The sequence below is a fragment of the Simochromis diagramma genome, unplaced genomic scaffold (genome assembly GCF_900408965.1).
Source record: "Simochromis diagramma unplaced genomic scaffold, fSimDia1.1 OVJJ01000334.1, whole genome shotgun sequence".
NCBI classification, from domain to species: domain Eukaryota; kingdom Metazoa; phylum Chordata; class Actinopteri; order Cichliformes; family Cichlidae; genus Simochromis; species Simochromis diagramma.
In genome coordinates this window covers 2,598,174-2,625,709 of record NW_024386764.1, presented here as the reverse complement: position 1 = coordinate 2,625,709, position 27,536 = coordinate 2,598,174, and the positions used below count along the sequence as shown (strand labels likewise).

At 40.6% G+C, this 27,536-nt stretch overlaps 1 protein-coding gene across 2 annotated transcripts in view; it reads right to left on the bottom strand.

Moving 5' to 3' along the window:
- Positions 1 to 27,536, bottom strand: part of negr1 (neuronal growth regulator 1) — a 169,093-nt gene that overhangs the window by 45,885 nt on the left and 95,672 nt on the right. For both annotated transcript variants that reach the window (XM_040031684.1, XM_040031693.1), the window contains exons 4-6: positions 16,685 to 16,816; positions 2,388 to 2,508; positions 349 to 497 (exon numbers count right to left, since the gene is read on the bottom strand). In XM_040031684.1, coding sequence (XP_039887618.1) covers positions 349 to 497; positions 2,388 to 2,508; positions 16,685 to 16,816 — 402 coding nt within the window. The remainder of the gene's footprint in view (positions 1 to 348; positions 498 to 2,387; positions 2,509 to 16,684; positions 16,817 to 27,536) is intronic.

Genomic DNA, 27,536 nt, shown 5'->3' with positions numbered 1-27,536 from the left:
TCAGGTGGTGTTTTTATCCAGTACACATGCAGATGTAGACTTAAAAAGCAGACGCACCAACCCACCCACACACACACACACACACACACACAGGATGTCTAACAATAATAGACAACTGATTCACAAAGCCGATGTCTAGGAAATAATCTTTTTTTTTTTTTACTGGTGATCTGTGGGCAACCACTTCCACTGGGGTTAAACCTTTTTTTTCTATAACAAGAAAATTGTAGCAAAAAATGAAAACACTTTTGAGGGCAGAGAACCCCCCACTGACATCCACAACACTCTTCCAACCCTCTGACTCTTCAGCACTCCAGTTAGCCACAAGCAGGTAGAATGACAACTTACGATTGAGAGGCACGCTGGCATTAGCCGTCCCTAGCTTGTTGGAGGCGACGCACGTGTAGTTCCCGTAACGATCCTCTGTCATGTTGGTGACTGTGAGGACTGATCTGGAGCTGAGGCTCTTGATGTCGATGCCCTGACCCTTGATAATCCTGAAAAACAGAACACAATCACAACAAATGATGCTTTGATTTCTCTCCCCGAGCACAAAGTAACGGGGGTGGAAACTGCTAGAGTCAAGGGCAGCGCAAATGTTTGTCATCTTTAGTGGATTTTCAGATTGTGTAGTGGCTCATCACTCTCTTCAACACATCTATTTATCCCTTGGTCTGCCTTGGAGAGACGCTTTGAAGGACTGCGAGGAGAGAGAAATGACCCAGAGGTGAACCAGCTGGGTGCCACTTGACGTGTTGTTCATCGTTTTTGTTGCAGGTGCGGCCGGATTATAATAAATCCTACTACAGTTGTGCCTGGCATCTGTGCTAAGAAACTGACAAATGTTAAATTGTTTACTGTTGTGGGCGTGATGATCTTAAACAGCCTGTAGAGATTAAAATTCACTCAGCACAGGCATATGCTATGAATCCTGATTGTGGGATTTTTGTAGATGGTACAGCTTGTTTTCATCTCAGCGGTTGCCTGTACTGCTACAGATTCATATTTAAACATATAAACCATAAAATCCTCCAGAGAGGAGACATACTTCTATCCTGGCCTTGCTGTGCCCCCCCATGATCTCGAGCTTTGAGAGCCACTCTGGGTTGAAGCATTATGTGCGACCTTATGTCCAGCAAATATCCACAAATCTGTTGTTCCCTCTCCCATGGCGATTTCCTCAAATGTTAGCTGAACATTCTCTGATAATCTCAGCATGTGTCTCACCTCTTTACTTCACCGTGAAACTAGTCAATGCTCTCCTCCGTCATCCGAGAGCGAAAGTGGCGATGCATCGAGAAAGATTTACTTGCAGAAGCCGCCACACGCCTTCCATTATCGACCAAATGAAACGACATCTGCAGCAATGCTATAGCTGCATCAACACTCAGCCAAAATCAGGAGTGGGGCTCATTTTACATGCAGAGTAATTGGGCAGTGAAAAAGGCAGCGTTAATGCTGTACAGCAGCTACACGTGCTCCATGCTTAAGTCCCTATACTAATGTCCTGCTCATAATGAGGAGTAAATAAGAAATCAACATTTAGCCATGTAAGAAGTCACAGAAAGAACAAGTCCTTGAATTAAGTAAAGACTAGAATCACGCCAACTTGCCTCCTTAGCAATTTGAATAAATTGAATCCACCCTATAATTACAATTAGCACAGTGTGAGCTGATGATTGAAATTGTGCTCACCAGGAGTGGGTAAATGACGGGTAATAGGGGTAATTTGGTTTTTAAATTCAAGAACTGACACTTGAATCTAGACTGATTGATGTATGTGTCGCGAATGATTTAAGCCAGTTGCCAGCAAACATTTTATTAGGATGCAAGGTGAGGACAAGGCACAAATGACTCTCGCTGGAACATTTTTGTGCGCTCTCCCCAGAGGCTGGATGGATGGCAGAACAAACAAATGCACTGTCTCTGGAAAAAGAGCAAACAAGCAGAAGTAATACATTTTCTATCAAGTAAAGGTGTGACCTAATAACACAAGCGTTATTGTCAAATGTCAGCGTGAACGATTGCAGTAAAAATTTGATATTTAGATGTGGACTTTAGACTTCCGCGGGAAGAAAGTATTCCCGGGTAATCATACGGATTTCTTTATAGTTGTGTCTACCGGCCCATTTTTCATGGCGTGTGGACTTGTCATAGCAAGAAAAGGACACACGAAACTAATTTCGTTAACAATGCCTCAGCTCCATCGAGAGTCACGGTGAAACAGCGTGCACAATACCAGAGGCTTGTAAGTTCAGTTAAATGCAAGGCAGTGATTTTCCTCCTTTATTGATTACACATGTTCCTGTAGTTCAATGACATGCAGAAGAAATCTGGTATGAAAAAAGGTCTATGCGGGTATGCAGGGGTAAACAATCCGAACTCACCTTTTTTCACCCTTGTACCACTCAAATGTTGGAGAAGGCATTGCAGCAGCCTCACATCTTAGCAGGGCTGTGCGTCCCAGACCGACTCCATGGCTCTTTATGTCGTGGATAGATGGGGCAACTGAAGAAAACGAAAAAATAAAAATAAGACATCTTAGCAAGATTACCCACAACATTACCATAAGAATAGCGGTGAATGCTCTTATTTTGATGGCGAAGGGTGGCTGCACTTGACAACTGCTGACACCCTGGTCAGTGCAGACATTGCGCGGTGTAAGCTCAACATTCAAAATCTACAAAGGCATATTTGGAGAGGAGAGAGGGCGCCCATCCCCTGTGTTAGGAAACTCAAATAAATTGCACTGCATGGTGATAAATGGCTTAATGGAAGTTCAAAGACTCAATGGCAGAGGCAGGTTCAGTGAATGCAAAATCAGACTCCTTTCATGTGCTGAAGTGTGGTGTTAATCTCTTTGCCAGTGTCATGTAGGCAGCGATGGCTTTTAAAGCAACCCAGTCCTTCTCCACTTCAAGCAACAGAGCCTTGAAATAATGTAATATGTTTATGTTTTATAGATTGACAACATAATAAAAGTGGTAGACCAAAAACAAAAATGCCATTTCAAATTTCATCTAAAATGTAACTACAGGTTAAACTCGGGGAGATGGGCCATCGTGTTTAAGAGGTCACACAGTGAATAACAAAACCAACACAAGTGCAGACCAGACGACAGCTACGATCAGTGATACCAAAATGAATGAAAAATTAAATAACGGCCCAATAATGTCACCATGAATATACCATCAGTTTAACTTTTTTTACAGGTATGTAAGTCAGTTTGGGTTTGGTAGATTTCTCCAGTCTGATGGTCTTTAAACTTGAAAGCACAAGTTGCATTTTCTTGACACTCTCAAAACGTTGTTGCATGTGTCAGAAGCTGTTTTCACTGATGCACTGCAGTCCTGGACGTTTCAAGACATCAGCCTGTAGAGGTGCACGCATCATATTTGATTCATGCAGGTTTTTGTGAGACTTCTACATCATCAGTGTAACATCCCTCCCACCCCCCCTCTTTAAAAAACTAAATAAATTGCAAAACATATTTTTAAGCAATTAAAAAAAAAAAGAAGTCAGATGTAGCAAATATGATCCAAAATATAAAATCGTATATGGAAATTAAAATGTAAATCATTTTTAAACCAATTTGTCAGATGGTTCAATAAATTCTTCATTTTCAAAAATTTTCTGGCAATTATTTCATATTTCAGGCTTTAAGGGGGTAATGCGATCCAGCTGTCCTGCACAGCTGGATCGAACATTAAATGGTCTTTAACCTGCAGGGTCCCCCAGTGCAAAGCAGTCCGTAAGACTGCCCGCTTATAACAAAATTCCAGGTTATTCTGGTCAATGGTGTATGTGAAATTTTTAAGCAGCTGCAGGCAACTGTTAAAAAAAATACTTGGGCAGGTTCACCTTTGGAAGCCCTGCGAGTTCTGCTTCCTTGATATTGAGCTTTTTGACCAAAGAGTCTCCTTCAGTCGAAGGCTTGAGCTGAAACTAACCAGTGAGTTTGAGCTTTTAGGGGGTTGTAAAAGTGCACGGCTGTAACCGTGGGAAAAAAGAAAAACAAAGGGGGGAGTGTAAGCATTTTATGCCAATCACTTTGTTTTCTTCTTAGGTGGAAGTCAAAATGATGACTGACATTAAAATCCAATTAATGGCCAAGCACAGTAAGTCCATGTGTAGGTAATTGTCGAGTGGATTCAAAGCGAGTGAGTGGGCGTAATGTGCCGGGACTCCTGAACTCCACTGCACACGCAAAGTGGGATTACTGGGACTGAATCAATAACACAACTGTAACTGTCCTGTGCTTTCTTATTTGGTATGTAAAACATTTAGATGAGCAATATAATATTCAAACAGCATTAGCTATTAGGTTTAGTTCAATGCATTTGACTCAATTTTACCAAGTGGAGATCAAAGGGTAAAATAAACAGCCAACTCATCAGATGAATGATTAAGATTGTATTATACTCTGCTTAATGTTATAATATTAATTCAATTAATGCTTAAACTGTGATGGGTAAATAAAATGGCACCTTTAAAGGACTGGGGACAACGCTAAACTGGTCCCAGCTGAATGCACACAGTGGCTTAAACCCACTGGTATTTTTATGACAGCTTACCTTCATAGATCGCCTGCTTCTTCACTGAACACTGAGGCAAAGAAACAGGAAAAACCAATCACACTATCACACAGAGCTCAATCTGACATTGTGTATTGTGTAAACTTGGCTTGACTTTCCAAAAGCCTGACAAACAATAAAATTGTTCTGAACAACCAAGCAGATGCACAGCCATTTCAGATACAAGACAGGGCAAAATTACTTTGTGTCACTCACACTGTTTCTGATTAAAAGCATATGATACATGGAAAACGCTCACGCTCTTTAGACCAGTCCTGCAGCTAGCAGTAAATTGCCCAGCCAAGTTTGAAAGTAAGATGGGGACTATTTATATTCCTGACAATGAGCTTTAAAGAATGACCTGTCAGTCTGAGCTAAAGCCCCTTTCCAGTGGAAGGACTTGGCCAAGAGCCTGCAAGACTTTACTTTCAATTGCATTTGGAGAGACCTGAGTATGGAGTGAAAAAGCTTCTAAACATAACCCCCAGCACGTCAGACTCCCCCAAAACAACGGAAATTCAACGAAGACATAATCTGGTTCACTCCTACGGAACAGGATAGCATTCATGTGTTTTATCCGCTTAGATTTACAAATCCTTCACCTTTGATCATTCAGTACTTTCTGTGAGACGGCCTTGGTTTGAAGAGCTGCATGGAACCAATGCATGCACAGTCTTTCCCTGCAGCCTGTGACAGTCAGCGCAGATAGATGAAGTGGAATGCCACAGATTTGGGCAAGGTGAAAGCGAAGCATGTGATCATTTGTACAAGTGTCATAAAATCATGTAAGAGAGGCACACAAAGATCACAGTGTGCTCTGTGATGATGGATGCCCTTCCACCAACCTTTCCTCTGCATCCTAATGAGCACATTCATAGGACTAGTGTATGTTGATTTTCTGTCCTTGCATGTGTGCCAATTATACCATTAGTTCCCTCTTTTGTTGCTCTGCTGAATAATCTGAAGGACTTAAGATAGTGAATCAAGCAATGGGTTATGCTAGGCCTCTTCCTCTTCATTTATCACTGCATGAAATGTTCGGCCCCATGCTGGGGGGGTATTAGTAGACCTTGACTGGATGCCTGTGCATGTTGTGTGTGAATGTGCACTGTGGGTGTGTGTACCCTTGTGTCTGTGGTCTAAACTCAAAATTTTTCTGCTTCAGAAACTTCAAAGATCTGTTCAAACATCACAGATTACTTCAGAGCTATATTTAAACATAACCAGCATTAGTGGTTATTGCACCTGAAGACATCTTAGCAGAGGAGCAGTAACAACCTGCAGCAACTAAAAGAAAACAAAAGTTTCTAAAGCACATAATAAAGTAACATCAGAGTGTCTGGTGTCTGACACTGCGCTTTACAGAACAGATGTACTTAAAGAAAAAGATGAGAAGAAGCAGAGAAAATTGCAACAGTACTCTGCAGCACAGAAATATAAGCCAATAACAAGTATGACAAAATCAATGTAGTATGCTGACCAGCAGAGGCTTAGCAAGTCCTCGTAATCCTCCATTGGTGGTATTGTGCGGGGCCATCGATTATCTGAAGGCTCTGAAAGCACCAGGGTGACCCGGCTGTCGTGTTGTACAGTTACTAGGACAGTGGACAGGGTGGCTCAGTCAGGTGAGTCAATACTTCAAACCTCACACATAGAGACATTTTTATTTATTTCATTCTTATTATACCAGGAGGGTTTTTCCTGCATGGAGGGTTTTTTCATGGCTGCCCTGCATAGAGAGGTTTTATGAAAAGTAACTGAGAAACAACCACGATTCTAATAAAATGATTACCTACACTGCTCAGACTATCTGGATTTGACTGAATCGAGCATTGCAGACGTGTTTAGCAAATAATTTTTCTGTGAAAAATGTAACACACACTCACTGCTTTTATGGTACGCTGACCAATCAAGCTTATGTGCATATCTTTAAACATCCATTCGGACCCAGGGATAGACCCTGAACTACAAACCACAAAACTGCTGGAAAATTGTTTTTCTAAATGTGCATTTCCTCTCTGGATTATTTTGCTGTGTTCCCTTTAATATATTACCAGCTGGATCAGCTATTTGTCAAATGAACACTGTGCTTTCTTCATTAGACTCAAAGGATTTCCTATTTTTATAGTTAATTAGGTTTACTGTTCTCCATCAGTAGTTGGTTAAAATGCTCAGATAAAAAAAAATCAAACTAAGACAATGAAAGGATTGAAAAATGTGCTGTTAAAAAATGTTAGGCACTTCAGGTGCTCATCCATTCCACAGCACAGCTCTAAATACAGAGCGCAGTATAATAATAATACCAGCGATCCAGTCGTGCAACATGCCGCGTATTCAGAAAAACTATAAAAGTGTGGAGTTGGAACTGATGTTGGTTATTTGCAAAGGCAAAGTCAAATGTTTTTAAGCATTTTTCTATTTGCTGCACTTAATTTGAAAACTTGAACCATGTAAATGCATCATCCCACTGGCCAGCATACAATACGAGCACTACAGGCTGCAAAACTCCAAGAGCGGTAACTAAGAATACAAAGCTTTTCTTGAAGGCCAGTTGTATTTCTGCAAATGGACAAATTCAAAAAGCAATTTGGGTCCAATAATTGTCTTTCAGCGATTTCTAATATAGAAAAATCTCTCTTATAGCATTGCAGGTATTGCAAAATGCTATAATTTTATATGCATATCAATATTATCAAGTTCTCCCAATTTGGACCTTGGCACTGCGATCTGTTAAGACAGATCACAACCATAAAACCCAGTACAATCCAATAAGTCCAATTTTACCTTGCTGGCATATCTTATATCATCATATATTGTGCTATACACCATCCGGATTTTGGAGAGTAATGCAAAGTAGTGCACTAAAAACCATGAAGCCCCAATAATCCAGGTAATTTAATGTCCAGGGAATGCTGGGGTGGTGCTGTAAATCATGCCTGAAGTCACGGTGGCTCCACCAGATGGGGGTGAGCGGTTGGGTCCAGGAATAGTACAAGCATGGCAGAAAAATGAGGACTCTGGCAGGTGACAAATGGGCAGCTACGGATCGATCACGAACCAAAAGCCATTACATCTGCATTATCAAAACAAAGCCGATGTCTCCAAATGTCTATGCAAACCGTACAAATACACACACTTTAAAGATACATAACAAGTGTGACCTTTATTAATGGACAGGGTTTGCTCACAAAGCAAAACACCTTAATGTACAAGGCTTCGCTGAGTAGCGTCCCTTAAACAATCCTCGTGTGACAATTGATGATTAATTGGTGTACTTCAAGGATGAATATGATTTATTTAGCTACATACTATTGTTTGCCAAGAGAACCCGGAGAACGCAGGCTTTTTAATTAAAAGATCAATTAATAACCCTACCTCTTCAGCCAGATTTGAAAATGAGTTTTCATTGCAATTAAGAAATGGACTCATCAGTGCATGACTTGTCAGCTTACACACAGAGACACTGTTCCCCACTGCCATCTGTGGGCTTCTTTGTCCTGCTTTTTCCCCCCTCAGTCAGGAATGGTTCTACTGCCAAGATTTATTAATTCATTAAGATTTCTATTCAGAACAGCTAGGGAACATTGTGTTCCTTCTTTTTATACAATGCGAGGCATATAAATAACCAGCTTAGTGTGTAGGACTGTGTGGGTCGACAACACCAGGGATTCAATCTATTGTCTGTGTTTAACACTAAATGGCTCAAGGTACACAAATCCTCACCTATCTTCCTAAATACACACGAGCTGGCGAGCTGTTCCGATGAAGACAATGGTACAGTCGACACACGCGGAAATGTCATTAATCTATTGTTACGAGCGAGCGCAGTAAGTCATCTCCGATTGTGTGAACATAATAACCATGTTATAGACGATTTCATGTAAGCCTGTGATGTTATTCACCTTGCGCTCAACATTATTACTTATTTTGTCACTAAAATGGGATGCCAATGTTTAAAAGTAAAGGAAAAAAAAGGAAGTGTACTAGCCAGAACATTTATTCTGCAGAAGATCAAGTTTCCGCTCATTTATTCATGCCCCTCATGCAGCAAGGAATCCAAATAGCAATCAAGACGAGAGCTTTGGAGAGATGTAGAAAGATGGATTTACATCCAAACAGCTTGAGGGTACTGGCTTTAACTCTACTTAGGATTGGATCAGAATCCAATTCTAGGAAGCCTTCTCTTTTGAATCGTAAGCCACAGTATTTCAACAGATAGGGCAAACTGTCTACAAACGCTCAACGGAGACTGCGTGTCTGATTTGAAAATACTCCCGACGCCAGTTTTCATTGAACTGTGCGATGAACGTTTATTCCACCTTTGATTCAACCTCACCATCCACCGCTGCGCTGAGCCTGATATGGACACACAGTATGTAGGTCATTGCATTTTGCAAAATGTAATAAATTCTGCATACCTCTATGCAGCTGTTATGGTGTATAATGATTCTTTGTAAATTCAATAACTATCAAATAAATAAATAAATAAAGCACAAACATGCCCACACGCCGCTAATAGCTGTTTACTCCAGTGTCATTACTTGACATTGTAATGTTGGGTGGTCATGAAGATGTGTCTACTGAACACAAGTAAACAACTTTAGTCTCTTATTTATCAGAGATGGTCGTGACTCCCCACAACCACTCTGTCAGCAGAGGAGCATGTTGTGGGTGTATCTACCAGGCCGGGGCCTGAATTCCAAACAGGCCTGGACGGCTGGGGTATTAGAGGGAAAGGAAGGTTAGGAGCAAACAAAAGACCAGGTGATGTAAAGAATTAGAAGTATTCGCAGTGTGCTCCTGCATTCTGATTTTTTTTTTTTTTCAGAAAGCTATCAATACCACTGGTTAAATTGCTCACAGCAGCTCTGATGTGTATGGTGATTAAAATGATCACAGTTTTGCTGGACAATTAGTGTAAGCAGGAAAGAGCGAGGTGCTCTTCTTTTTCCAATCACAGCCATGGCGAATATGTGAGCAGAATTCACAGCTGCAGGGTACTGGAGGAGGAAGGAGGCGTAAAAATGGCTGGAAAACTCCAAAGCATACAGGGTACGCTTTCACTCTGAAAAGCAAGCTTGACACGAAGGAGCCAAAGTGATATTAAAAAGGAAGACAAACCTGAACTGGTTAAAGCTTTAGCCTGAATCGAGGGATGCTGTCATACAAAATTACACGCGGTCAGAAGTTTGTATACGCTCACCGTGGGCATGAATATAATGGGAATTTTGGGCTTTCAATCGTTTCTTTGAACTGTGTACAGCACACATCTTCAATGGTTAAAAACAAGCAAACTGGGTCCACGAGTTTGAATTTATTTTGCATTTTCTCTAATCCACATAGAGTTAAAAATTATACATGCAAACTCTTACATACATTCACCTCAAACTTTTAGTAATTGATGCCTTTTAACTTGACAAGCCGAGTGGCTCCTGGAGAAAAGTTTTGTATACAGGGCTTAACAAATTAGTTAAAAAGAGAAAACACAAATACTTTTTTAGAAATCTGTCAAAAAACCTGTTAAAAAATAAAACTCACTGAATTCACTGAAATGTAATCAACATTTTTATTCCCGGCACACTGGACTTCTCTGAGAGCTCATTAATAAATCAAGCACGACATCAACCATTAAAACTAATCTGTCTGTTCAGGAATGCAAGAAAATAACTAGTTTTACATCTTAATCAAAAATTCTACTGTGCCTTAAAAAAGTAAATTTGAAAATAATGGCGAGCAACAATAATTACATTCTGTTTATAAAACCATAATTTTGAATAACGAGCTTGCACATATTGGCGGATTAATCGTTACAAAAACATTACAATCATTTTGGTAAATACCAATAATGTTCATTTAGGGCGTGATGACACAGTTTAATGACCATGATTGAGCAATAATAAAAACACACGCTCCAGCTACAGAACACAAAGTAAAAGCATATCAAGTGGCACCTGAGCATGTGCAGGCATGTGCCAATCACAGCTGTTCCCAGCACTGAGCAACTTGAACTTTCCTGGACTCGTATGATTCGATGATTCGATGACTGAAGCTATGCTAAAAGACAGACAGAGATCAAACTTCTAACGTCTGCCGCAGCAGACTGAGAAGAGCTTGTCCCTCAAAGGAGATCATCATTGTTGTGGGAAATACTTCAGATTTAGCACAAGTTATCTCAACCGATTATAAATCATATTCAAAGCGTTTTGTCTGCGCTGCAAAGGAACGCAATTACCTTTTAAGCTGCCTCAAGATACACCTTAAGAAACAGTATAATGAATGCGTAAAGTGCAGGAAAAACAATGCAATGGTTGCTAACGTAAATTAGAAAATAGTCAACTTAGCGGACAAAGATGTGTTATCGCATCGCTGAGTTATTTTTCCCAAGCTTCAGGAGAAATTCAGAAGGATCTCACAGCAGTCGAGTACTTCTCTATAGCTTTATTTACATTCATGGTGGAGGTATAATGAAGCTTCTAAGAGATGTAGGTCAGGTGAATATATGCATGATTTAAACGTATTATTTAATTAAATAAGCTAAAATTAACAGGAATGTAGCCCAATGTAAAAGCATGTAAAAGAGTCCTAAAAGAACCCTGCTGATTTCATTTTCTTAAGTTCATCTTAAGAAGATAAACGTGAAATAAATGAATAACTGACTCTATATCGCCTCCTCGTGCGTCTTATTTCAGATAATATCCAAATTGTACTTCTGCAAAACATCTGGATATCTGCAAAGTTGACATTTTCTGTGAAATTTTGTCCAGAGTTTTTTGAGTTAGGGTTAAAATCTTTATGTAAACATTTGTGCCACGCTATCAAATTCCCTCTAGATATTTCAAACAGCTTCAGATGAAGCAACTGAAACAGTGACGGGCAAATAAAACGTAGCACGACAAGACAGTTAGCTGTCTCCGTTTCTTCCGTGTGTGACTAAAGTTTGTGCAAACTGTCAAATCTCATCTTGCAACATGATGATGTTCAAACCCTGTATTCTCACTCGTTCAATAAGAGGAGCCGACACCTCTCTCTGGAGGAAAAGAGCTCCCTAAACTAGAAAGCGAGGTCAAACACCTTTGATTGTTCGTCTTAAAACAGAAACAGGCTTCTGTTATTGTTTTATCTGTAGTGTTAGTGATGGATGCCTTCAATCTGCTACAAGGTGGCTTCATTAATTAATCAAACACCAGCGTTTTATCTCAGGCGGAGGTGTTCCACGGTGGTTTCCTTTTCATTCATCCCTCCGACTCAACCACCTAGATGTGATATTTATGCTTTTGAGTCACACTGTGCAGTGAGAATTTCAGCCAGTAACGGCACCCACCTGCAGTGAAGATGAATATGTAAATTTAAAAAAAGTAGGTCAGAGATCAAATTTCATCAGGTAGAATCACAGCTGAAATATTCTTTCGCCAAGTAGGGTTTTTTAAGCCAATCTGATTCTAGTGCGACCTTATGGATGACTGCCATCGTTCAGGTTTAGATGATAAAAGTATTCAGTCGCCGTTCATTTATCGCCAGGAGCATAAAGGCAAGAAGCCCTCTCAGGCCATAATTTAATTAATGCTGCCACATGAAGGTAGGACATGCTGGGGTTACATGTACTGGACTTAACACTCGGGCAGTGACAATGCCTGCGAACGTCTGCCTCTAACTCCTCCTATCATAGAGAACCAAATGGCAGGCTTAGTGGCCCGGTGTTATTAAAACTGCAAATATGTTCGAGCTTAATTTTATTTTCATTACCTTGGTTTGCTTATTTTAATTAGTGGCCCTAATCTGCAATTAGCCCAGAGGTCAGCTATACCCACAGCTCTGAAAAAAGCCATTGTTTTGAACAAAATTGTCTGGACATGTATTTAATTAGACTGTTAACCCTTGAAATGTCAGTGTCACTCAATCCTATGCTGTCTTATTAGAATGATGAAGGAAAAAAATACTACAGACTTCACTAACTGATGAATATGAATTCATTTCATTTAACTGCTGTTAGCAAGAAAAAAAGAGGATCAGTGGTGATACCATAATGGGGTCAAAGCACGCCACGATAGCCGCTTACACTGTTAACAATATCGAACGATAACGCTGCGCCCTTTCTGTTACTCCGCCTCTCATTTCTTTTTGTTTTGCTAAGAAGCTTTTTCGTCATTTCTTTGAGTAGTCTTCACAGATAGTTCAGCTTTTTGAAGGACATTCAAAGCTCTTATTTGGATGCTGGCTGCCTTTTGCTTTGTTCTTTGTCAAGATGATCGAAAATGCAGAGTTCAGGGGAGGCCAATCCATGATTTGTAATGTTCCATTGTGCGTTTTTCTTTTTTCTACTGCCAGTATTGTAAAAGGTGTGCTTTGGCGACTTTGGCAGTGTGTTTGGGATCATTGTCATTCTGAAATTAAAGCTGCTGCCAATGAAATGGTTTCCAGATGGCATCGCAGGGCGAATCCAAATCTGTCTGTGCGTTTCTGCATTCATAATTCTTTTAGTTTTGACATGATCCCCGACACCACTGGCTGAAATGCAGCTCCAAACCAAACAGAGCCCCCACTGTGTTTTGCAGATGGCTGCAGACCCCCACTTCTGACTATTTGAACCGAATATTAGCATTCATGACTCCATCAGACCTGCTGTCATTGATTTTCATTCTAGTTCTTGTGTGATTTGGCAAACCTCAGCTTTTTGCCTGTTTCCCTTAAGAACGGCTTCTTAGAAACACTTCCTAGAGTCAGGTGTGTTTTTTTATGCTCGGATGATTCATAGTTCAGTGTTGAGTGACTTAATAAACAAGCAAAAAGAATATTTGAATTCCTGTGCTGTGTACTGTTTAAGTTAGAGAGTTAAACTGACACCTGCAGTCTCCCAGGAGGGCCTTCACAAAATTAGCAGGCTTCTTTTGTGAGACATACAGCTGTAAAACAGCTGTATGAGCACTTGTCCATGCAGTGTAATATTTTTAATAAAGTTAATTTCTTGCTTCTTGCTGCGTAATTATTCTCTCTTGTTTGAGTTTCCATGTCAGCTAATGTCTTTATCTTAATACAGATTTTAATACGCTCAGCCCCTCATCAATAGCCCACACTCCTGGGTGCCTGGTGAATACAGCCTGATGTGTGACAGCAGAGCATGAATGATACAGTAGATTGGGACACAATCCAAATGCTTCTCTTTTTACTTCACAGGAGGAGAAGTGTGCCAGTGAGGAGAGGAGGCAGTGAAGAGTGGCCACCAGCTGGCTAAAGCTCTGCCTGCTGTGGCCAAATCAGTCGCTCCAATGGACAACTTTAATTCATTCATTCTGCTTCCTTATCTTTAGAGATGAGCACATGTGTCACCAGTCACCATGCAGAGAGAAAAGGGAAGAGGCAACTTTGATGAAAAATACAAGCATGAAAAGCATACTGACAAAATGCTCTGAAAACAGTCGCTGACTATTTGAAGCTACAGAGCGCAAAATATTGAAGAACTTTTCAGTCCCATTTGAAGAAGCCGACAAACAAAGTCCTGCCTCTTTAACGTCAGCTGCATTTTTTGCTTCTTCTCTGTTACCTATTCAGCACCTTGAATGCTAAACAGCCGCAATAAAACACAGGACCTTTCGTGTGTGAAATGCTTGTGAGGCTAGAAAAATCTGACAGTGTTTGCAGTAGCTCAAACAGCATGTAAATAATTATGAAATCCATTATTTATAACTGAAAGGGTGGCCCCAAAGATGTACAGCGCGTGCTCAAACACTTATCAGACACCTTCTAGTCTTACTGCACACAAATTATGAATGAAAATGTGTACACATGTCACACAAGAGCTCTATCAGATATTTCATGTGTACGGCGGATGCCCATCAAGCTGTCTCTCTAAATCAGTGGTGCAAAACCAATGGCCCGAGAGCCATAACGGGCCCAGCAAAATCTCTGAACTGGCCCACCTGATGGGTTTGCAGAATGTGAAACTTGCAAAAAAATCATAAATACTTTAGGTTTTTTGGGGGGTAAGATGCACCGCCACTGAGGTGTGACGATGCCAGCATTACAAGTCCGAATGTGTGAAAAGTTAAAAGCATTTCTCTAATATTTTGTTGGTGTTTGGTCAAAAAATACTGGAAATGCACAAAGGTTTCTCTGTTCGCAGATGCACTTGTACTGTTGACAATGATCCCAAACACACTGCCATGGTACTGCACATGTAAAGTGGAAAAACAAATCCACAAGCTCATTTTTCTTAAGACAGCTCGTGCAGGGTATGCCTCCTTTCCTAAATTACATGAAAGTTTTTTGTGTATTTTATATTAAGAGAAAGGGGCGACTGTGGAGCCTCTTCTTAATTGGTCATTCGGCAATGACTTTATAGCATCTGGATCTTTAACGATACTTCACCTAAATTTAAGGACTGCGTGCCACTTTATAAAAGGTGATATTTTTGCCACTTCGCTAGCGCACAAAAAAACCCTTTTAAGACCCATTGGATTATTTCAAAAATGAATTATCATCGACCTCACTGAAGGCTGTGTTACTTCATTCCTGAAAAGAAACACTTTGGAGATAATGGCTTTCAACTGACATCGACTCTAAAAATCTCATTTCAAAGTAATCGCTCAACATCCTCCTGCTGCTTTTGATAACACTGTCCAACAAACTGTCTCCTTTACATTTTTCATTTTTATAGCATATTCCATAAAGGTGTTGCAGTTAGGCTGGCTGCGTTACAAAAACTAATTATTCATTACCCTGAAGGCTGATGTAATGTGCGAGAGTTTTTGGTCCATACGTTTAACTCTTTTGTAATAGAGACACTTTGTATTTGTGAAGCGGAGCAACTCAATATCTGCTGTACTGAAGGATTATGTAAAATATCAGATCAAAGGGAAATTTATAAATAGTTCTCAGAAACCAATTTATACAATAAGATCAAAGGAGTCACAGACAGATATCTGGACCATTGTCGTCTGCGATATCGATCAATAGCAACGAGCGAATCAATGGCGGAAGCAGCCTGAGATAACTGTCCAGCAGGCCTGAGCACTTGACCAAATACAACACGCTCCCACCCCAACTATGGCTCAGGGGCTCAAACTGTGAAGACTTTGTCTGACAGCAAAGAAAAGTCTTCCTAATCAATTCACTCAGTTCGAATGCTAAGCCCACATAACCCCGCCGTCTCGGCTTAAAATTCAGCGTCTGACTATGACATGCCTTATCAATCACAGAGAACACCTCCTTTGTTCTGTACCATAAAGACACAGCCAGTTGTCAAAGCACTTTTCATCCTTGAACCCACATCTCAGTAGAGCTATAAATAACTGGCCTCTGAAACTTCACTCAGACCCAGCTCATTAGAGCCAGGCATTACCCAGAAATAATGGCAACAATTCTTGGTTTTGTACCAAAGCGGGCATGAACACTGTCTTAATACATGGAGGTGGATACAGATGATCTGCAGAAACAGATTAAAAATCGTTTTGAAAATGAATATAAAAAAGTACGTATCAATTTCTTAAAACCCGAATTAGAAAACTTGCATGATTAGCTTTCTGGATGCGACTCACTAACTGGGCCAAGACGAGCCTTTTTTCTTTCACTTCCCCCTCCCTCCCTCCCTCCCTCCCCACATCGCTGTCGATGAGTGCTTGATAAGCTTTTCCAAAAGTGAGATTTAGCAGAGGGCATCTATACAGAAACTTCAATGAATAACAGTGAAGCAAAGGAGCACTTCTGAAAGAAAAGGGAATGGCAATAATAGTCAAGCACCCGAATTCTGCTTCTACTTACAAGTGGTGGTTTCTATGTGACCACGACAGCTAAAGCCCAGTATCATTCATTAATGCCCTGGCTCCTCATTACTGTCTCCTCACACTTTTGAAAGACTCATTACCTGCATAATGGAATAGTGCTTAGAACAGTCAGACCTTTCCTTAGTGTGAATTAATCATCTACATGCACCGACAAAAAGGGAATTCTCGCATTAAATATTAAGAAACTTCTTTAGCTCTCGACTTTCTCAAACTTCTGGATAGTATACTTTCTTGAAGTGCACCGTCAGGGATCGTGGATCTGCAAGGCCGGTGCACAAAAAAAAAAAAAAAAAAAACACGGGAACCCAAGGAAGAAGAAAGAGATGTACTTACAGTTGACTGTGACTTTTACTCTTTTGGTGTCGGGAGAGGCAATGTCATTTAAAGCGCTGCATTCGTAGTCTCCAGCCTGGTCCTTTGTGATCCCAGTGATGTTAAGATTTTCGCCACTGTCATACTTCTTGGCTGGAAATAGAAGAATAGAAGCAAACTACTTACCACCATGTCTACACAGAATACAAACACGTACACGCATACATGAGGCATTTTGTGCTGCCTGTGGTTAGTGGGTGGAAAGGCCTCATTTGTAGCAAATTATTTGTAAGTTTAAGTCTGAGTAGAAGATGCAATACAATTAGATATTGCATTGAACTCCTGATTACCTTCCTTGCATCCTAAAATAGCAGCGGACCAGCAGAGCATTGATCTATTTATATTGATACAGCGGTAGGTAATAATGGTGTATTCCCAGTCATCCGCTCATCGTTTGCTCAACCCCACGCAATGCAGTTAGAGCTGTCCCTGAAGACAGACAGATTTGATGGCTCAATGCACATGCCAGTGCTTTACTGGCATAACAACAGTGGCATGGCCCACTTTAAACATGCAAATCCACACAAAGATGTCCGCTCAACACTCAAATTAAAATAGGCTAACAGAGATAGACTCACTTGGCTAATTTCTGATGCTAGAAACTGCATTAATAATAATGCGGAGAAAAGTAGAGCGACACAGAATAATATGGTTTCCAGAACAATTCGGATACAGCCATCAGGAATAAATACATTAGTGGCATAAATCTGGGAATTCTTAATCATTTTATATCTGAAGGATGTAAGCTGAAAGACAGAAAGGCAAAGCAGCAAATGCTGGAAAGTGTTCAAGGCTATGACACACTTTTAGCCAAAGCGAATGAATGTAAATGAAGTTTATCTAAGCCAACATTATGGGTAAGCCACTCATTGTTTTATTTAACGCTGTCGTTAGAATGAATAGTTGAGGCACTGATGGAAACAAAATTAATGAACAACTATTTTAATAACCAATTAATCATTGCCGCCATTTATTTAGCACTCATCTGGAACCTGTTTCTCAGTATGTGTGCTTATGTTTGTGCTTCTTTATGTACGAATACATCGTTTATATATAACCACAATTTCACTGGAAGATGAAATATGAAAATGACGACTCGGCTAATCGACACTGAAAATAGCATAATCTGAAGCTCTATTTAACATGTTAAACCGGCCACTTAAAACAGCATAATGGAAAAATCTGTCCAATTATTGATAATCACGGCCAATAAGCTCCAACTGACAGCAAAGACACGTTCTGTTTCGAGTAAAATCACACCTATAAGACTGTTTAGATCATTTAGCTTGTGAGTGTGCGTGTAACAAATGGTTAAAATATCTCAGCAGGCTGCTCTGTGTACATATAAGAGAAACTGTGGTAGATTTTTCCCCAGACAACAATTAATTTCCAACCCAGTGGTGCTCAGTGTGAAATCTATTTATACAGAACCTTTCAGCCTGGTAATGGTGGTTTGGGATGGAAGATGTGTGGCCAGACTCAGAAGGCATGGGATTCAAACAGAGCACACAATCAAGTTAAACTGAGCACAGTGTACCATACAGAAAACCACAGAGATCTAACCCCGATTTAGCCAGATCTTATAAAGACAACTTGTGTTTCAGAACAGCTGCCATTCGGTGCTGCCTGCAAGTGAGCTGGATTTTATATGTAATGCCACATTCTCCAACCCTGGTGGGCATTTTTTCTTTTTATCTGCAAACCACTGTGTCAAAAAACTTGAAACCGAAGGAACTGTCGATAATAAGCTTTCTTGTCTCTCCTCACACTGTCGTGGTGGCAACAACGAAGTCCAAGAGTCTTGGCAAAGATATTGTAGCAACACAAACAACTGCAAAAAAAATAAAAAAATAAATAAAAGGGCCAGCGTTTGAGAAAACAATCCATAAATAAGCACTGAATGTGTCTGAAAAACCACACCAGTTAGTGTGCCAAGAGAGCACATGGATGGAGACATCACACAAAGGGCTCTAATTTTGTGGAGCTGGATGGTAAGCGGCTGGGACACAAGTGAAGAGGAATCTTCAGTGGGTGCACCGCTTTTGTTTCGTTTTTGACTTAATCCCACTAATGTGCGAGAGGGTGTGCAGCAGAGTGTGTCAATATAGTAATCAAATGGTGGAGAGCACGTCTGATGTAATAAAAATGTGATTTTGTCTAGACAAGGTTACAGTACCAGGATGCAATGCACAGTATTTCCATGTGCTATTAAATTACTCGTGCAAAGATTGCAAACCGGTTTTTATTTTAAATAACACACTGCCGTTTTCTAATTTCACTCGGGCATATCTCTCATAGCAAAAGATAAATAGCAATCCATTAGATTGAGAGACATGGTATGCTACAAAGTCACAATGTCAACAATATTACAAGGGAAGAGGCATTAGCTGCTGAATATAAGCAGTGGGTGGCTTTCAGTAGTAAGCTAATCATCTAAGATAGCTTACATATTTGTGTGGCACCTTGGCCTGATGATACATGTACAGCTTGTATTTGAACAAAGAGATTAAATACACAAATTGAAGTCATTTTTAACTACATAGTATTGTTAATGTTTCCATCTATTAAGTGGACTTACTGAACGGAAGCAAAGCCAGAACGTGACAATTGCTTTACTGGTCATATCGTGTATTTTTCTTAGTATATTTTTTGATCATTCTCAGCATTTGCATTTGGCAATTTTTTCAAAAGAATGCGAACGTGCTTTTATGATGTGCACAAGTGACTAGATGATTTAACGAGCAGTTTTGATCATTTGAAATGCATCAAAGCCACCGAGAAAAGCTGTAATAGCGCAGTCATTTTAATTTAAATTTGAAAGAGTTTCAGAAGGCAGAGACAGACTGCACAGTGGATAAGTTTTGTCAGCTCTGAAAACCCTTCCAACTGTCATTGTAATATAGAGTTAAAAATGATGCAATTTGCCAATTAATTTGGGGCAGCTGAATCATAATAATTTCCCCATATACCCTAATTATCATTGCTATCTGCTATCTGAGTTTACAGACTGCTTTATAGTATCTAATTGATCATAAAGAAGGCAGAATGTTTGCTTTTTTCATATAAAATTGCTTGCATGTGTGTTAGTATTACCCACATGACACCGCTAAAACCAGGTATAGTCATTAAAATGAATGTCTACTTGTTGCAAACACAGCTCTCGTGGATCATTACGGCCCATTAGCGGTTGCATTTTGGCTTGATGATTAGAGTTATCTGATGCTTGTGTTTTATTGTGAAAACTCTGAGAGCTGCGCTTTAGAAATGACCAATATAAATAAACTTAATTAACAACATATATACTATAAAGAAATGCAAGCTTCCATACTACAGAGACACACACACACCCTCCGGCTCTATGCTTGACCTCAACACTGCCCTTATTCCACAGCTTCGTTCATTGCATTTCACTATACTTGGTATTAAAGACACGGTATGCACTAGTGTCTTTAATAAGGCAATAAAATCAAAAGCAGTGACCCACAAGGCCAAGTACTGTTGCTACATATTACGAAATGCTGTAGTTTCCACAGGAAAGAGCTTTTTTCCACAATCACTCACTTCCTTGCCTCTACAGGAGGTCGATTACATCAGAACAAAAAAGGAAAAATGTTAAGCATGAAGCTTACATATTTTTCAATTCATTTGCATTCAATTATGTTTTATTTATATAGCAATAAATCACAACAGTGACCCCCGAGGTGCTTCATATTGTAAGGTAAAGATCCTACAATAATACAGAGAAAGCCCCAACAGATCGGATCAGCCAATATCAGGAAGCACTTGGCAACAGTGGTAGTGAAAAACTCCCTTTTAACAGGAAGAAACCTCTAGCACAGGGGTGGGCAACTGCAGGCCTCGAGGGCCAGAGTCATGCAGGTTTTAGATGTGTCCTTGATCCAACACAGCTGATTCAAAGGCTAAATTACCTCCTCAACATGTCTTGAAGTTTTCCAGTGGCCTGCAGGACACCGGCCCTCGAGCCTTGGAGTTGGACACATGTGAACTAATCATTTGATTCAGGTGTGTTGACCGAGGGTCATAGCTAAAATCTGCAGGACACCGGGCACTTGAGGGCTGGAGTTGCCTACCCCTGCTCTAGCAGAACCAGGGTCAGGGATAGGAAACCATCTGCCGTGACCAGCTGCATGTAAAGGGAAGGAGACAGGACGAAAGACAATCATAAATCTACATATGAATCTGCAGTATAAAAATGCCGCAGATTGGTTTTTAAGGGTGTGGAATAACACCTCAGCCTTTTAATAATCTGTAATCATAATCTGTCAACCACATTCTCTATAAATATATATTCTTTTTAAATAAACCTTTTTGATCATTGAAGTAAATATTTTAAAAAAAGCATTTACAACACTTCAAAATTAAAATTGAAAACATAGGAAAGTGCTTTCTTGAGTCAGAACTGTACCTGCAGTGCTGTATAGCTTGTTAGAGCGCAGTCTTTCTGCACCTCCAGATGATGCTATCGTTTGACCCACAGGTTCCCATCCACACAACATTTATTTTCCTTTGCAGAACGGCACTGAAAGAATCTTTTGTCCCATCCAGCTACTGCAGGTTTCGCTGTGATGCTTTTTTCTTCTTTCTGCTATGGACTGTTGTAAGAGTACAGCCTTTTTCCTTTCTTTTTTGCAGTGACGTACGCTGTCGACAATTTACAGTATAAAACAATATAAAAGTGGAAATGTGAGTCTTTTACAGTCTCTTGCAATCAGTCTCTTATACAGAAATGTGTAACTTTGTTGAAACTGATATAAGCCACACAGAAAAAAGTGCAGCTTTTTGCTCTTCAACAACTTTTTCAATTACTGTCTGCAAAACCTTACCTACAGTCACCATCAGAAAATACTTGAAGAAACTGTTGTATTGACAACGTGACTAATCATGACTGTAAACAATGATGTAAGGATAGTTGGCTTTGTTCACTGACAAAAGTATTTACATTTGAGAGATAAATTAAGGCAGGTTTGCTTGAATTGTTTGGAGAATTCTTGTAAACGCTGAGGATGATTTGTCTAGTATTAAATGAGGCTGTTGTAATCTGTCTGATGTCAGATTTTCCAATGCTACTAACAAGTGTAGCTTTCCTGGTAAGCAAATTGATGCAGAATGGGTCATCTATGCTCGGTTAGTCACATGATATTAAAAAAAAAAAAAAAAAAAGCGTCTGACTTTCCGATGCCTCCAGTTAACCGCTTTGAAAAATGACGACCTCGCATTTATTTCAGTATTGACACAGCATAAATACAACCCACAGCGAGTTCAATATCACTGAACTGTGAGTACACAGAGCAGATAAAAGAGGCAGTGAAGACTTGGGATATGAGAGCAAATTGGAATCATTCACAACAGGAATGAGACATGATGTCAGTCTATATTTAATCATAGAATCCAGGTGAAACTGCTGTGGCTTAATTATGGTAAATGGAAGGCAGCGTGACTGGTCACAGCTAGTGCATTACAGATGTAGTCAATTAATGTGATGATGGTTCAGTCCCAGTAAGCTCTATAGCCCCACAAGCCCAATACCACCATCATCTTTAAGACTACATAGACTTAAAGGCCGGCAGTGATTTACTGGAGCTTCATTTAATCAGTTCTGGAATAGCACCTTTTGTGCAGGTAAAATGTAAAAGAGTTGCAGACTAATGCACAAAGCAACACTCACATATGAACAGTGAAAAGAATAAAAATGCTACCAATTCAATTAAAAATACACAAAACAGATTAAAGCAAATAAAATTGATCTCAGCAGGCAGGGACATGACTGAAAAAGGAAAAACAGCAGGAAAGTGTACAGGGAGCAGAGAAGGTCTGGAGCCCCTGTTAGTGGGCTGTCCACAGTTTTAGAGAATGAGTAATTATACTTAAAAGCATTAAAGCTGGTAGGCAGCAAGCTGGTGTCCATCCTAAATGATGGCAGTAACTGGTCTCTGGCATTTACCAACCTGCTGGTCGTTTTGATTCAGGTACCCCTTCTATCAGGATTCGGAACCATCGGGAAAACAAAAAACTTAAACAGTCACAACTGAGCAGAACTCACACAAGGTTCAACACGGGCGATCGTGGCTCAAGAGTTGGGTGTTTGTCTTGTAATCGGAAGGTTGCCGGTTCGAGCCCCGGCTCGGACGGTCTCGGTCGTTGTGTCCTTGGGCAAGACGCTTCACCTACTGGTGATGGCCAGAGGGGCCGATGGCGCGATATGGTGGCCTCGCCTCTGTCAGTCTGCCCCAGGGCAGCTGTGGCTACAACTGTAGCTGCCTCCACCAGTGTGTGAGAGTGAATGAATAGTGGAATTGTAAAGCGCTTTGAGGGGTCCCAAAAAGTGCTATATAAATGCAATCCATTATTATTAACACAGTCCAAAAAAATATTGCATGCACACAAAAAACTAACTGTGTTTTAAATGGGCAGCACATTGTGATCCACCCACATAATGCCATTCTGGCTTGCCGTGTGGTTACCATTAACAGTGATTGCACCAGTAACCTGCACCAGTGTGTTTGGGAATTGCTCTGCTTGAGTGGTACCATGACAGTTAAATGCTGGGTTATTCTGGAACAGCCTACGTAATTTGAGTTTCCAGATCAAATGCTACCAGACCACACTGATTTCACCACATGTCATCTGTCTTACTTGCACCTTGCTGGTTTGGAACATCTGACCACAGAGATGAGGCTGACTGTGAAACACTTGAGACCCTGCAGTGAAATGGCACTGATACACTGATAAAATAAAAATACATAATTATTTGAAACCACCAGCATTACTGGTGCCAAATAGCGAGGGCATAGACGTGAAATGTGGGCGTGACCTCCGCTGAACACATACAAGCATCTTTGTGGGCTTTTGGAAAGGAAAAAATCTTCACGCGCTTCAGCCTAGAGAAGCAATCGAATGCTATCCATTTCACATGAGCAGATCACAATAATGAGAAACAGGTGTGAGTAATAATGTCTCCCACGCTCAACAGTACCCTTTAGTGATATACACAGGTGGCATGTAGGCTTCCAATTAAACTGACGGAGCTAAATATTCCAGTTTGCGAGTGTTCATAATTCTGTAGAAAATATGCAGCCTTGTGCTGATTCAATGTGAACATAATGACATCTCTGAAGTTATCAAATGCTAGCAAACCTGGTCAGTCAAACCAAATGGAAAAGGATGGTCATTGCTACTGTTACATGAGTTTTCCCATGCCTAACATAGCAAACACTATCAGCCTTTTGTTGTGCTTATATATCCCACATCCCTGTCTTTGCTATTCATCTAACAGTGTTTTTGGTGTACTTTGTTTTTTTCTTGTTGGATTTTCTGAGCTGCACAAAGACATGTTCCTACTACTGGATGTGAGCGGTCGCTTGAACAAGAATAAACTATTTAAAAACAAGATCAGTGTTAACCAAGAAATCAAAAGCTAAATGTTTATGAAAGCTAAATTCCTGAATCAGTTTCAAAGAGAAACACATCCAGCGCTCACAGTAATAGTTATCCAGCTAAAATCACATTAAACATTTCATAATATTTCATACTACTATAGACTGCAGTGGGAAGCTAAGAGATTCTTTATATTAGATGGTCCAATATTTTTAGTCTAATAGTGACTCAGTTTACTAGACTGAGTATTACAACAAGGTCCATACCATAATGTTGATCAGTTTAATTCAGTTCAATTCTAGGTCTACACCATCACGCAGCAGAAGTTGAGCAGTAGAGGTGTTCATCATTTGAAGTAGAGCATCATTATTTGCAGCAAACCTTTTTGGTACCATCGATGTTAAGATTTCACTCATTTGGTGTGACCAGGAAGGACGAAATTAGAAATGAGAATAAAATATGAGAGCATGAGGGTGGGAATGGATGTTTGTATATGTGTGTGCCTGTTTGTCTGTGTCTATATGTCAGGTTGGGTATCAGACGCCACCTCTCTGGGGACATCTCAGGCCCTCCAAGGAGGTCTATCTCCCCCCACCACTCCCCTGCCAGTGGCAGACGCCCTCAGACATCGGTGCGTTGGTGGTTCTTTGTGTCTGGGGATGGGCGTCCAGGTACACACCGGCTCCTGGTGGCTGCTTGTCGGGGCCTGGAGCCTGGGGCTCGCTCGGGCCACTTCGGGGGTGGGGTGCCCTCAGTCTCTCGGCCTGGGGCTCGGTCACTCTGGCGCAGCTGGCTGCCGGCGGAGCTCACGGGCGCGTCACTGCAACTCCCCCTGGCTTCTGCTCCGCGGCTGCTGAGTGACCCCTCATCTGGGGCTCTCCTCAGCTCTTTCTGGGACAGTGGCGCGGCTGCCCCTCTGTTGGTCTTCCTTGGTCTCTTGTGTTCTGGGGGCCTCTGGATGTCTGGAGTCTTGATCTCCTCCATACCTGCTTCATGCCCTGGAGGACGGGGCTGTGGCCCCCCCACACCCTCTAGCAGATCATTACATGAAGGAACCTTTTAAAAACAAGCGCGTCCATGCTCACAGGAGTGCACACGGGTGCTCACACACACAAACTACACCCTTTTTGGCTCCTACCTTAAAGCACACTGTGTGCTGTCGATTTTACGTGCTGCACAATAATGTTTAATATTTAGTATTTACTGTTATATTCACATATATCATTGTGATGTTGTTTATTATGTTGCTCTATTTTTTCTGCTTGTTTTCTCCTTTTTCTTTCTCAACAGGTGATCCAGGTGATTGATTTATGTATGTTTTGTCTGCTTATTTTGTTGGTTTTTGTTTTTTTGCCCTTTATCACCGTTCCTCTTCCCCGCTGTTTTTCTTTCCCTCTTTCTTTCTCCCCTTTCTTTTCCTCAGTCAAGTCTGTCCCGTATCTAGCAGGTTAAAATAAAATAAACAATAAAAGGTAGGAAAAAAAAGAAAAAAAAGAAACGAGAATAAAAAAAGGACAACTTGGAAGATGGCAACTGGTGAAGCTGTCGTCTTATAGCTCTGCCCCGATTCGCTGATAAGAAAGACTCGTGTGTGGAAGTACTTTGAGGAATACTTTAAGGTAAATGACTGATTTGCAAAAGGTAATATGCAAGCATTGCTAGATCACAGGACGAAATACTTCCATTTCAGTGAAGCTTTTCTATTCTATTATTTTTTTCTAATATACAGCAATAATTATGAAGTTTTATGGATTTTTATGGATTTCTTAAACGTTCTTTCACCAACCTACGTAGCAATGATCCAACCACATCACACCAAACACAGCCTGACTTGCCAGCAGGTACAGTATGAAGACTTGTATACTTCTACTACTATTTACAAAAGGACATTAACAATATTACAGAACATTAAGAATGAGGCTCTCCCTGTTCCTGCTGCCAAATGAATTTTCACACCAAAGCCACATTATCTTGTGAATCTGTAATAAAAGTGATCATTTGCGTGAAATGACTGGAATAGTTTGTAGTACGAGAAGCAAAAGAGCAGATAAACAAAATAAAATCACATGAAAATAAACAACACGTTGTCTAAGATTAAGACCACTGCAGCACAAAGCTGCAGCGGGCATTTACAGGGAGATTTGCTGCTTTCCCCCCAACATCATTCACATGTTAACTTCAGAATCAGCAGATGTGGACTTACAGTTGAACAAAATATTAATGCAGATCCTTCAGAAACAAATGGACAAATTTCAGATTTAAAAATCTGATTATGCTGCAGTGTATTAGTAAATGAACTCCAATATATTATTTCCATGCAGGATCCACTTGCACCAGGCTGCAAATTGTGTTTCTATTGATTTAACCAAGAAGGGGCCTTTTCAAAGGTCAGGGAGGCCATTAGGCAGGTATCCCATCCTTGATATACATTTTGGAGATCATTTTATGTCCACTGTTCAACTAATAGACAGCACAGAAATAAAACAATATATCCAAGCTCTAGCGTTGGTGTAAGTAATGTAAAACTGTCAAGGGACGCAACATAAGTTGCATGTGAGCGCATGGTGAGAGATATTCGAGAAACTGACAGAGGCCTCTCTCACCTGAGGGAGATGTCACTCCAAGCAAATTAAAGAAATCACAGCAAGGTTAATTCCGTATTCAGTGCCAATCCTGGCTAAGTGCCGATGCGGTAAGCAATTTCCCACATTGTGTAGGGGAGCTGAGGGTACACTTCCTTCAGGGCTGCAATACACAGATAGGGCAGGCATCGCCTAAGAATCCATTATAGCATAGAGCAGCATTTTCTACATCAATTTATCCTTTAAACTCGTGAAAATGGAGAACAACCCACGCCGCTACATTGTGCACTGGTGCCTTCTGGCCCCGACTCAAGGTGTGGGCCAGAAGTAGGGGTAGAATCACACCATGTGCAGGGCTTGTCTGAAAAACAGGCTGTTAGTCTACCTTGATACGTAACCCCTACCCTGCTCCCTGGCTGTCAATCTGAGGCCGTTAAAATCCAGAGTGGAACTGGGCCAAAGGAGCCTTAAGTCATGTCTGATTGGATGTGCTGCCACCTCCGTGACCCGTAGAATTACCTCACCGCTACTTTCTGTGCTGACATATTTAGCCAAATGCGCTGAAGGCAGTGAAACACAATTTCAGGTGCTGGACTGGTTATTGGTTATTGGAGTGTGTGATTACACAATAGCTAGACAATGCTGAGAGTAACATACATCATTCAGAAAATGAGCGACGAGACAAACAGAGTGGTCTCGGGAGAAAAACAAAATAATTAGTTTTACAGAGAAAAATCTTTTATTTATTTAGTGAATTAGCAGATTTGTATTCTGCTTGTGGCCAGGACGAGTGTGTTCACACACAGATATACATGTGCGTGCTCATGTGCGTTACT